This window comes from Peromyscus eremicus, chromosome 14 (genome assembly GCF_949786415.1).
Source record: "Peromyscus eremicus chromosome 14, PerEre_H2_v1, whole genome shotgun sequence".
Taxonomy (NCBI): Eukaryota; Metazoa; Chordata; class Mammalia; order Rodentia; family Cricetidae; genus Peromyscus; species Peromyscus eremicus.
In genome coordinates, this window is record NC_081430.1 from 76,589,276 (window position 1) to 76,603,060 (window position 13,785).

The 13,785-nt window shown below is 38.7% G+C and overlaps 1 protein-coding gene across 2 annotated transcripts in view; it reads left to right on the top strand.

Annotated features, from left to right (window-relative positions):
- The window catches only part of Gphn (gephyrin), a 409,924-nt gene that overhangs the window by 386,656 nt on the left and 9,483 nt on the right, over positions 1-13,785 (top strand). For both annotated transcript variants that reach the window (XM_059278956.1, XM_059278958.1), the window contains exons 19-20: positions 5,131-5,204; positions 10,540-10,604. In XM_059278956.1, the coding sequence (XP_059134939.1) occupies positions 5,131-5,204; positions 10,540-10,604 (139 nt within the window). The remainder of the gene's footprint in view (positions 1-5,130; positions 5,205-10,539; positions 10,605-13,785) is intronic.

The following is a 13,785-nucleotide window of genomic DNA, read 5'->3' on the forward strand; positions in this document are numbered from 1 at the left end:
CATGAAACTCTTTAAAGAACAGCACATCAAACAAGCCCAACTGTTTCCGCTATCCCTTATAAGATACGAGAACCAACCTGTAGTGTTCTAGAGGCCCCCTAGGAACTTTGGAGATAATTTTAAATATAAAGGTATTCTAAAATTTTTTTTCTCTTAAATTTAAGACTGAATTTTAGAAGGCTAGAAAGTTACCTAATTTTTCAAACCAACAACAAAAAATATTTGAAAATGAGCACAGGGGCTGGAGAGATTCTGTGTGTGCATTAGAGAAGTGGCTATTCTTCTAGAGGATCCAGGTTTGGTTCACAGCACCAACATGGTGATGCACAAAAGTCTGTAACTATAATTCCAGAGGCTCCCATGCCCTCTTCTGGCCTTCACTGGCACCAGGCACACAAATATACATGCAAGCAAGACATTCATACACATAAAATATAAGTAAATGAATCTTTTTAATATGCTTATAAATAAAATGTTTGGGACATGTTTCACTCACTCATAAGTAAGGGATCTTTGTTCTTTGTTGTGTTTCTTTAACCAGAAACAAAATAAGTATAAATCCAAACAAGAAGATTACAGGAAAATAACTTTCATGTAGGAAAACATTACTTAATATCAAAAATGCAGCGGGTAGGAGAAGCTCAATCAGTAAGGTCCTGTAACAAAGACATAAGGACCTGAATTCAGATCTCCAGAGCATAAGTAAAAGTGCAACAGCATACACTGTAATTCCAGAGCTGTGGAGCAGAGACAGGAGGAGAGGATCCCACAGCAGTGAGCTCCAGGGTCAGTGATAAACCCCACTGAAAAACTAAGGAGGAAGCCAGGCAGTGGTGGTGCATGCCTTTAATCCCAGAACTCAGGAGGCAGGATCTCTGTGAGTTTGAGGCCAGTCTGGTCTACAGAGTGAGTTACAGTACAGCCAAGACTGTTACACAGAGAAACCCTGTCTCAAAAAAATTTTAAAAATTAATAATAAAGTGGAAAGGGGCCAGTGAAATGGCTCAACATGTAAGAATCCTTGCTTCCAGTAGCATGATATCACATACATACATGTGCTTGCACTCACCTTCCTCCCACCCCTCTCTCTCTCTCTTTCTCAAGAATTATCTTAAAAGGTGAAGAGCAATTGAGGGAGATACCTAAGTCAACCCTCTGGGATCCACATGCATGACTACCAACACACACACACACACACACACACATACATACAAGTTCATTAAGATTAATTAAATGATTACATTTGAGATTTTGTATAGGCATGGTTTTTATAAAACAAGGCAAATGAAATCACTTATAAAGTTTTGACCTCTCCATAGCATATAAAAATAAGCAAATTACATTCTTAAAAATAAAAATATAGTTAGCAATCAATGATTTAGTATTATATCTTACATAGAAATTATCTAAGTATCTGACAATTGTTTACTAGTTAAGTTACTATCAGTTGAGATTTTTAGCTTTTTTAGTAACCTTGAAAAATTACTTTCAAACTGACATAATTCCCTCTTTCCTCAACATTTTGTGTGCCTGAATCCCTCTTGTCCTACAGGGCTTAGTTAGTACATCACCACCCCTTCTATAATGGCCTTTCCTAATTCTCTAGCCCACCTTCCTAGTCTCTTGCACAGTACCTGGTTGTTCCATTGTAGCATACACCACAAATGGCATTTATTTTGTTAATCTACTTGTGAAGGATTGTTTTCATCTAGTAAAAATATATAATACAGTTTCCTTGTTTCAGGGCCATGTCTGGCCATTATATCCTCAGCCCACAGAATTCTTGATACTTAGTAAGCATTTGGAAACATTTGCTGAAGCTAAGTATAGTAGCAGTTGCCTGTAATTCCACCACTGAGGAGGCTGAGGCAGGGTCTTGAATTCAAAGCCAACCTGGGCTGCCTAAATAGATAACAGGACCTTGTCTAAAAAAAAAAAAAAAAAATTCACAAATGGCCCAGTGTGTTGTTGGAGCAGGAGTGTGGCACAAAAGACCAGGCACCAAGCATAAAAGAGTCACTGAGAAGCTAATGGAGCAAAACAAAATCTTCATAATGCTTAAGACACCAAGGTTTAGTTAGGCATGGTGGTGCACACCTTTAACCCACCCCTTGGGAAGCAAAGGCAGGCACATCTCCGTGAGTTTCAGGTGAGCCTGGTCTATATAGCAAGTTCCATAACTGCCAGGGCTTCATGGTGAGACCCAGTCTCAAAAAAGGAGGGAAGGAAGGAGGGAAGGAAGGAAGGAAGGAAGGAAGGAAGGAAGGAAGGAAGGAAGGAAGGAAGGAAAGAAAAGCATTCGAAGTTTTCCCTGGAGGAGGGTATCTGGAAAATATCTCAGACTTTAGTTTAAAACCTGAAGAGGGCAGTGCTCTAGAAACAAGAACAAAACATCGGCCTTTAGAGGAACTAAAACCCAGTATAAAATTATTTCAGTCCCTGGATAAGCAGAATAATCTAACTGACTTCAACTGGTTGCTAAAAGAAATCTTTTCTGGAGGAATATATCATTATCCAGAGCTTTCTAGCAAAATGACTTAAAATTGATAGAAGAAAATTTTATAAAAGAGGCATAGAAGTGGTACTGATGCTTATATTGTCTCACATGACTCTATAAAGCTGTTACATATTTATGAAAAATAACAAAAATGAGAACTTTAGAAATTGAAGTCCATAAAAGAGTTTAGGAAAACAATAGAAAATGTGGAAGAGGGTGAAATAAATATGATAAAGAGTCTTGGCATTTATAAGTAAAGTTCAAGAAGAGAAGGTGAGGATAAACTGTATTTTAGAGAGATTGCAGAAGTGTGTGTGCGCTTGTGTGTGTGCATGCTTGCACTCTGTCTTTCTTGTTGGTTTGTTTTTAGGTAAGGTATCTCACTGAACCTGGAGCTTACCAGTTTAACTAGGTTGACTGGCCAGCAAGCTCCAAGGATCTGCCTGCCTCCCCGAGCTAGAATTAGAAGCATGTACCACTAAGCCTGGCTTTCTAGGTGGGTACTGGAAGACACAAAGTCAGTTCCTCCAGCGTGCATAGCAGCCAATTCACTGCCTGAACCATCTCCCCAGCCTTGACAGAGATGTTTCAAAACTAGTCAAAAAACAAGCCAGAGATTTCCAGGAGCTCTGCTAATCAAAAGTAGGATAACTACAAAGAAACCACACCTGGGTAATTCTGGCAAAACTACTAAACTAGTGATAATGAGCAATATCACCAGAGCACTTTACCTCAAAAGTAAAGATAAAACTAACAGGAATTATTTAAACATCAATGATAGAACCCAGAAAACAATAAAAGAGCATAGCATTTCCAAAGTTTGAAAGAATGTACTGCCAACAGAGAACTTAAATCCAGAAACGTTTGAAAATGAAGGTAAAGGAGAGAGATGCCTAGTTGGTCAGTGTTTACCATGTAGGTATGAAGACTGAGGAGACAAAGGAATGTAAAAGAGTGCTAGAAGATACAGGACTCTTGGATATGACGTTAATAAATAAAAAAAATCAAGGTTTTATCCTAAAAACCAAGAATATGCTGAAGAATTAGAAAGTGAGTTGGATCTGGGTGGTGTCGACCCACACCTTTAATCTCAGCACTCAGAAGGCGGAAGTGGATCTCTGAGTTCAAGACCAGCCTGGTCTACAGAGCAAGTTTTAGGACAGCCAGGGCTACACAGAGAAACCCTGTCTCGAGACACCACCCCCTAAAAAAAAAAATGGGAAAAAGGAAGACAGAAAGTGAGTTGGTCCGACACATCTCAAAAGATCTCACTCTTGCAGGGATGAGTGTAGGGCATCGATGGAGTATGGTCCACCTACCAGGATTCAGCTGATTCAGCTTCCCCCAGAAACCATCAGTTGTCTATAGTTTCTCAGTTAAGGGTGGGCTCATGACTCCACCCCCACTCTGTGACAGACTGTTGATTGGCTTGATCTTAAGAGCACAAGTCTTATGCAAGCTGCCACAACTCCTGTGAGTTCATGAGTATGTTGGTCCTGTCATGTGCAGAAGACACTGTATCACTCTGTCCTTCCTAAACTCTGGCTCTTACAGTCTTTCTACCCCCACTTCTGCAATGGTCCCTGAGCCTTAGGAAGGGGGTGTGATATAGATGGTCCATCTGTTGCTGGGCATTGCATTGACAATGCTTCTGTGCACTTTGACCAGTATTGAGTTTCTGTGTTAACTAGTGTTCACTGCACAAAGAAACGCTTCTAATCTGTGGGTAATATGAAGTTAGAGGACAGTTTTATACTATATTCACTTAGCAGAATGATAATAGTAGGTTCACCATGGGGCCTGTAAGCTCCCAACCATAAGTTGTTAACCAGATTTATAGTACCAGGAATGTGTTTCCTCCAGTGAGACATGGCTTAAATCTAATCAGAAAGTGGTTGGTTAGTACCGCTGTTGTCACCATGGGCGTATCTTGACACACCAAACATAACTTGTTTTGTTTTGTTTGTCTTTCGAGACAAGGTTTCTCTGTGTAGCTTTGGAGCCTGTGCTAGAACTCACTCTGTAGACCAGGCTGGCCTCAAACTCACAGAGATGTACCTACCTCTGCCTTCCAAGTGCTGGGGAGTGCCACCACTACCCAGCTCAAGCATAACTTAAGACTTCTTTATTTATGGTCTTTCTTGGTCACACAAAATTTTATCTCAGTAACAAAAACCCATCAAGTAAAAATATTACTATGGTTATTCTAGTTATTATCTTGCTTCCTCTACTAGATTATAGTTTTCTTTGTGTTTTTTAAGTGTTACTATCTAGCCCAGGCTGGCCTTGACCAAGTGATTCTCCTACCTTCTCCTCTCAAGTGCTGGAATTACAGGTATTATGGCACCACCTCTGACTCTACAATGTACCTTCTAGAGAGGCAGGAGAAATGTCACTTTTCTTTGGGTTATATCCCTTGAACCTCAATTAATACTCTATATACAAAAAGCACCCCAAAAATAATTATTAAATGAGTAAATGAATGAATGAGGAATGATTAGTTAAGCATATCAGCTTCATTAAAATAGCAACGATATTCATTTCAATCATAAATCAATTTTATTTTCATTAATATGTTAAACGTCTAATAGTAAAATGTTTGAAAATAAAGTGACTGTTTTTCCTATTTGCAGGACTATCTCAAGCAGGTGCTGGACATTGATCTTCATGCTCAGATCCATTTTGGCAGGGTTTTTATGAAGCCAGGGTATGAAAATAATTTTATCTAATATATCAGGTTATTTGGATTGCTTTAATCAAGTTTTAAATGCTCTGTTTTATACTTTTTATTATGGGGTACCCATTTTAATTAAATATTTTAGTACTAGAATCCTTTTCATATGTGCAGTTTTAGTTTGAAGTCGATTTCGTCTTATGAATCAATGAGTTTGGTATAAACAAAGCAAAGCAATTTTCTAACTTTGTTTCCTTTTTAATTACCATGTCTAGTGTCTTTCTCTCTCTTTCTCCTGCACCTTCATTCTTTTTAAAAATAGTTTAGCATGAAATTTCTCAAATATACAGGGAAGTAGAAGAACAATGAACCCAAACACATGCCGATTACTGAAGTCAGGAACCACAAGCATGCATTTATATCTGCTTCATCAATTCCCCAACCTCTGGGTGGGGTGGTGGAGCTAGATTGTTTTAAAGCTAATTCTAGACATCATGTCATTTTCTTAAATCAGAAGAATAAGAACATTGGCCTATTTAAATACAATAATAGTCTTATCTAACAAAATAAATAATTTTTCCTATTAGCTAATATCCTAGTCAGTATCAAAGTATCCTAAATGTCAAGAGAAAGAGTGCTTTTTAATAATTTTTCTAATTCAGGATTCAAGTAAAGTCCATTCTTTTTGCACTTAGTGATTAAATCTCTAACCTTTTGTTATTACATTTGAGGTCTGTTGAGGGGGGTGATGGCGGTGGTAGAGGGTGGGGTTGGTGGTGGTGATGGTGATCTCAGGGTATTTTGGTTTTGTTTTTTATTTGCATCATTGACTTGTTGGAAAAACTAGATCACTTTTCCTGTCTAGTAGATAGAATGATTCTTTCTTGGTAATCTGAACATATTTTCTCTATCTGATACCAGTAGAGACCTAGGTCCAGACTCAATTGCTTCACATAACTACTTCATAAAGGTCTTTAACATTACTTCCCATCCTTTCCAAGAAGAAAATAAAATAACCATACAGGAAGATTTTCACATTTCCTAAAAGCTAATAACTCTCAAGAAAGAGCTGATGGGAGAAGGTCCTATAGACTGTGAATCCTCAAAGAATGCCCAATAGCAGTGTTAATAACCACATTTGGTCTTCAAGCAGGAAAGCTGCCCTCTTAGATCCCCAGTACTCAGTATCTCTGAGTACTTGTTCACACTTCAGGGTGTGGAAGAGTGTGTTGGCATATGTCCAAGGTGTCACAGAAAACAGTAATGATGCTTTGGCTCAGGATTATACCTTGTTAGGGACTCATGAACCATGAGAAAGAGTGGCGTGGGAGCTTAACATTGTTGTAAGTAAACTGTGGGAAATAAAGCACATTTTTGAACCCAGTTCCCCAAAGTCAAATATCAGCCTGCTCTCCCAGCATCCCCAAGGGGATTAGGCTTTACCTTCATAATTTAACCTCATTTAGTACAAAGTTAGGATTAGTCCTAAAGGGACTAGAAGAATGGTTCGGCCATTAAGGGCACATGCTGTTCTTGCAGAAGACCTTGGGTTCCCAACACCTACATGGCAGCTCACAACCATCTGTAACTCTGGTTCCAGGAGAATCCAACACTTTCTTCTGGCCTCTGCAGACAAAAGGCATGCACATGGTGAACAGACATATATGCAAGCAAAACACTCATACACATAAAATGGAATAAATTTTTTTTAAAAAAGATTAACCCTATGGTGTTCTCCTCAATTTTATAGGATTCTTGGCAGTATATTTCTGTACATGGCTATTGAATGTATCCCCAATCTATGTATTGCTGGAAACCCTCCTTTGTTATTGAAACTGAGATTTGGATCATTCTACTAAGAATAACATTTTGGGCCAGCAAGCTGGCTTAGTAGGTAAAAGCACTTGCCAACAAGCCTGATGACCAGAGTTCAGTCACCAGAATCCATGTGTCAGAAGGGAAGAGAAAGAATTGAGTCCTGCAGCTGTCCTCTGACTTGCACATGCATGCTGGCATGCACATGCACAGGCACAAAACAAGTAAACACCAGCCTATCATATGCTAGTGTTGAATGCTGAGCTTTCCCTGTCCCTTTGGACAGCAGTGATTTGATTACAGCACAGAAGACATCCCCAAAGCATGTCAATGTGCTTCTCACTGATCTCAAACAAATTGATCTTTGCCTTTGGAGGGAATGAAACTGATATAACTTGTTTTCAGGTATGGAAAATTATTTGTGATGTCTGTAGTGTTAAACACAGCTTGCAGTGGTGATTTTTGTACTCTTTAGTTCATTGTTTACCACTCTCCACTTCAGGAGTGCTTCAGTTCCTCAGGCTTCTTCTCTAAAATCCTTTCACTTTGGGACCTCAATCAGTATCAATTCTGTTCAGTCTGATTTCAGAATAACCAGTATGTGTTGGATTCCGACACACTTCCAGCAACAAACAAGGTCCTTGTGATAGTAATGGCTGAGGATAAAATGTTCTGTTGTAAATACGATCTTAAGTGAGTACCTTTGAAGAAATTACCTCCTTAGGGTGTAAAAGAAAATTTAAAGTGCCCTTATAGTTGATATTGTCTTTAAATACAATTATCCATGAGCTGCTTTGCTACAACAGAGTGGCTTGGAAATGTAAGTGGTCTTCCTTTAGCTGGCCAGAATCTTCTACTTACCTAATGTAAGAAGAACTTGTAAGTAATTTGTTCTACTTGCTGGTGGAACAAAAAGAAACAAAATCAAGTAAGTTAGCTTTGCCCTTTCCACATACAGCACCTTCCAAATATAATTATGTCTTTGGTTTCAAAGACAAAGATGCTCAGGTAACTGGGGAGATGCCTCAGTCAGTAAAGTGCTTGCCACACAGCATGGCGACCTGAGCTGAGATCCTCAGCACCACATCATATGTCGACAGGAATCAGAGGCAGGAGGATGCCAGCCAGTGAGCTACATGTTAGTGAGAGCCTGCCTCAACAACTAGCATAGAAGAAGACACTGGCAACCTCTGGCCTCCATGTGCATACAACACACACACACACACACACACACACACACACACACACACACACACACACGGAGGGAAGCGGGGGAGGGAGGGAGGGAGAGAGAGATTAATCTTAAAAATATAAAGGGCCAGGCGGTGGTGGCGCACGCCTTTAATCCCAGCACTCGGGAGGCAGAGCCAGGCGAATCTCTGTGAGTTCAAGGCCAGCCTGGACTACCAAGTGAGTTCCAGGAGAGGCGCAAAGCTACACAGAGAAACCCTGTCTCGAAAAACCAAAAAAAAAAAAAAAGGAAAAAATACTTAGCCAAACATTACCCAGATCTGCCATGGGTCATCTATGGCAAGTGTAGCTGTTCTCAAGAATGTTTCTGGGATCTTATTTTTGTCAAACAGTAATAATCATTGCTGAGTTGCCTACCTATAATCTAATCTTATTCTAGTACATAGTAAAGAATCAGGGAGTAAGGAGGAAAAAAAAACAGAGGTCCCAAAGTCCAAGTACTAACTCTATTATAGATTATTCCATGCTGACTTTTTCCAACATGAACCTTAAAGTTAAAATGACATTGGTTCAAAATCTTTATTTTTACAAAAATCTTAGTAGCTGAGTAAGATTGAACCAAATTTTTAATATCCCTTAGTTTCGGTTTTTCTCATCTACCAGATACTACAACAAATGTCATCTTTTGCTATTGCTGTGAGACTTAAATGAAATAATGACTGTGATACATAAATGTTACCCTTAAACAATAATAATTGATCCTGTCATTATTGATGATGGAAGAACAGAAGTGAGAATCACAGGAATATAGCAACTTGAAATTACACTTTATAAAACAACCCAGTGTCCTTATGATCAGAATCTGACATCACTGTATTATAACAGATAATGTAGCTATAACTTATCCAGAGTGCACTGTTACTATACTATAAAAACAGTAATGAGCAAATGAGCTGGGCTTTTTTGTTGGTTTTTGTCTTTTTTTGTTTGTTTGTTTTGGTTTTGGTTTTTGGTTTTTGATCTTTTGAGACAGGCTTTCACTGTGTAACAGCCCTGGTTGTCTGGAACTCACTCTGTAGACCAGGCTGGCCTCAAACTCAGAGATCTACCTGCCTCTGCCTCCTGAGTGCTGGGCTTAAAGGTGTGCACCACCAGTGCCTGACTGAATGATCTGTTTTTAAACATCAACCCAAGAAGCCATTGAGATAAAGGCACTTGCTACCAAGGCTGATAACCTAAGTTTGATCCCCAGAACCCATATGGGTGAAGGAGAGAATGCACTCCCACAAGTGGTCTTCTGACCTCCATACATTAGTTGTGACACACAGACTCCTACAGTAAATAAGTTAAAAAAAAAATTTAAGATCAACCTATAAAATTGGCCCAAAAAATAAAACCATAATTTAGTGCTTAAAATAACTAATTTTTTACTCTTGGGAAGTTTTAGTGTTCCCTGAGAAGTTTGCATGACTCAGGTTTGATTAATATTTAATAGCCAAAATTTTATGTGACAATAGGGGGGGAAATATCGCTATTCTCAACTGCCTACTCCATACCACGCACACCCTTCTTGCATTTCCCATGAAAGCTGATGTCAGAATCTTCAGAAAGATTGCTTTAGCTTTGTTCTAACCATGGAGTTTTGTTTATTTATAGTACAAAAGCATCTTTGATAAATAGGAAGTTTTTTAATAGTTATTGCTGAGTGTCATCTCTAAAAGATAAGAGGGTCTGTAGAGACACCTCTGTGGTTAAAAACACTGGCTGCTCTTGCAGGGGACTCGGGTTCACTTGCCAACACCCACATGGTGGCTCACAGCCATCCGTATTTTCAGTTCCAGAGGATCCAATGCCTCCTCGGTCATTGCATGCATGTGGTACACATACATACGTACGTACATACATACATACATACATACATACATACATACAGCAAAATACTCATACACAAAAATACAATAGTAGATCTTTAAAAAGTAAGATCAGAGATAATTCATCTTGAACAAAGATACTTGAACAAAGATCAGTCTTGTGATAAGAGGACTTTTAAATCTCCAACAAAAACACTATCAACATCATTGAGTAGAGGGATGGGGACATTTGAAAACATCAGAATTTGGAATATGTTCCTATGTCACTGAGAATAAGAAAAAAATGTAAGGTATGGAAAATTGGGAAGTTTGAATACTTGAAACAGATGGTACTAAAGCAATTGACTTCAGTATTCAGAAAGTTTTAACGGCAAGTCAACAAAAGAGTTTTATAGGGTAAATGAATCACTCAAAAAGAAAATCAAAGCACTCAGATCTACCTCTTCCATTACTTAGCAATCACGAACAAGTATACTCTTTTTTGTTTCTAGCTTGCCAACAACATTTGCGACTTTGGATATTGATGGTGTAAGAAAAATTATTTTTGCACTACCAGGTAAGAATCATTAAAATTATTTTCTCCATTTTCTAGAAAAATGACCAAAAAAAATTTAGGCTTCTCAGATGGCCAGTCTCTAATCAACATCACTTGATTTATAATGCGAATAGCCTTACTAATTGGCAAGTCACTTACCTTCTCTGAGGCTAGTTTTTTACCTATAGAACAGGACTAATACCTTGTCAGACCAGAACATTCTTCCAGGACACAGTCCTTAGCCTAAGATGATATCTAAATATAAGTGGGCAGTCTAATTCAATCTCACAACTAGAAGCACTGTCAAACATGAAACTACTAGATCACATGTAGCAGGTATGACTACACATATTAATTGCAGCACTCAGGTGGCTAAAGCAAGAAGATCTTGAAATCAGGCCAGCCTGGGCTACATAGCAAGACCTTGCTTGTCTGGATGCAAACAAGCACAGCTGTGCTTTTGGTCTTGGGATGATTAGGGCCTGGGGAAAGGAGACAGAGTTGCTGATCCTGGTACACCTCAGCCAAGCGTTCACATGTCACCTGTCTGACATCAGCATCACCATCTAACTCCCACTCAGGCAGAAACTTGAGTGTTCAGACTGTAGAAGAACCAAGGGTCCAGTTTCTAAGAACTTACTAATCGAGTTTTTATATGCATCTTAAGTCTTTATGAATCCTGAAAAATTTTAAATCGGTTTAGAACTTTATGTATCTACTTGTTATTTTTTACAACTATCCTTTAATTGTACCTGTAATTCCAACTCTAGTGAGGCTGATGCAGGAGGATCACCACAGGTTCAAAGCCAGCCTTGGCTATAAAGACCTAGTCCTAAAAAATAAAATGCTGTAATAGTTCTGCTCAAGACCCTATTTTGTTAACACCAATTCTTCAGAAAAGTAACTACTTATCCTTTCAGACTCACAAATCTCATGGGATTCAGAGATTTATTTGCTTTTTATATTCAGTGAATCTCAAAATAGAATTATGTATAAAAAAAGAAGCAGACAGAAGAATTTCAAGTCTTAACATTTTAAACCCTATCCATAAGCATAAAATAGACTTGTGTCATACAGAAAATATTAAGACGAAATGTAAGTAAAGCAACCTCAAATATCTGGCATACGACTAAACCTAGGACCTTTAATATTCCCTCAGATACTCTGAAAACTATTTTATGAAAAATGAGTTCCTCTTCCTAGCTTCATTTTGTCTCCTAAAAGAGACTGCTTTCTCCATAGGTGTGATTCAACATATAGACTAGACTAGCAGTGATACCAGAACAAACATCATTATTGTGGGAACCCATTTCTGATGATATATGAATGTTTCACATTAGCTACAAAATTAAAAGCCCTCTTCAAATCACTGTTTTTATTGGAAACACCCTCCATTGAGCCTGAATGAACCAAAGACAGCAGCAACAACTCATATATCCCGATCCTACATATGGCAAAGGTGTTCCTTCTACAAGAATTCTCAATTTCTAGAGTGTATTTCTGCTTTCTTGAAGACCATGTACTTAAAGATTTTCACCAATCTTAACAAGTTATAGCCAATGTAATAGTTTCACATATTATCATTTTTAACTTTTTAAAACGGCTCAATGCCTTAAGGTACCTGCAACCAAGACCTGAGTTCAGTGCCCTGGATACACATGGTAGAGAGAGAGAACCAACTCCGGAAAGCTGTCCTGTGACCTTCACATGTGTGCTATGGCACACACACACATACACACACAATAAAATAAACAAAAATAAATTAAGTTAAAAATTAAACCGTCTTTGAGCCAGGCAGTGATAGCACATGCCTTTAATCCTAGCACTCAGGAGACAGAGGCAGGCAGATCTCTGTGAGTTTGAGGCCAGCCTGGTCTACAGAGCGAGTTCCAGGACAGCCAGGACTGTTACACAAAGAAACCCTATCTCGAAATAAATAAATAAATAAAATAAACCTTCTTTATAGAAACTTAGAAATATAGATAAGAATAATGAAATGTTATCCATTATCATAACTACTACTCAGAAACCATAATTTACTAATTATCAGTCCTTCCAGTATTTTCTTCTAGGAAACAATGCATTTTTAAAACATTGTGGCTGATGAGATGGCTCCGCAGATAAAGGTGTCTGCTGCCAACACTGATGACCTGATTTCAGTCCCCAGGACCACTTGGTTGAAGGAGAGGACCAGCTCCTGAAACTCATCCTCTGACCTCCACATTCACACAGGACGTGCATGCACGTGTGTGCTCACACACACAGTAAATGAAAAATTAAAAATATAATTTCTAATTATAAAGTTAAAGTAGTATAGCAATTTTATAATCATTTGGTAATGTACTTTGAGGTAAGGGAAAAGTAACTAATACTCACTGAGAATCTGCTATCAAACTAGAGAGATGGCTCAGTGGTTAAGAACACTTGATGCTGCTTTTACAAATGCCTTGGTTTGATTCCCAGCACCCACATTGGGTAGCTAACAACCTTCTGTATGGATCCAGTGACCTCTTCTGGCCTCTGAAGGCACCTACAAATACATGTAGCTTACACACACACACACACACACACACACACACACACACACACACACACACACATTTTAAAAGAAGAAGAAAAACCCATTGTTATGTGGAGTGTAGTGATGCAGGCCTTGTAATCCTAGCACTTGGAAAGCTGAAGCAGATGATCACAAGTTCAAAGACAGGTTAGGCTATTTGACAAGACCCTGCAGCAAGGTCAGGGGAATGTCTGCTGTTCTGTTGGACACCTCACTTGTCAGTTGAAGTTATTAATACTGCTTATAACTATAGTTTTTTAAAAGTTCACCTCAACCTTCTAAACATAAATGGTTTTAACTCTCCAACTAAAAGATGTCCACAAGTTGATTACACTAAAATACAAGGTCCTAGAGCCAGGCGTGGTGGTGCACGCCTTTAATCCGAGCACTCAGGAGGCAGAGGCAAGAGAATATCTTTGAGTTTGAGGCCAGCCTGGTCTACAAAGCAAGTTCCAGGGCAGCTAGGGCTGTTACACAGAGAAACCCTGTCTTAAAAAAAAAAAAGGAAAAAGAAAAAAAAACAAGGTCCTAGTGGAGAGAGGTGGCTCAGCATTAAGAGTTCTTGCTGCTCTCACAAAGAACCTGAATTCAGTTCCTAGCACCCTTGTTAGGGATCCAGTGCCCTCTTAATGACATCCTCTG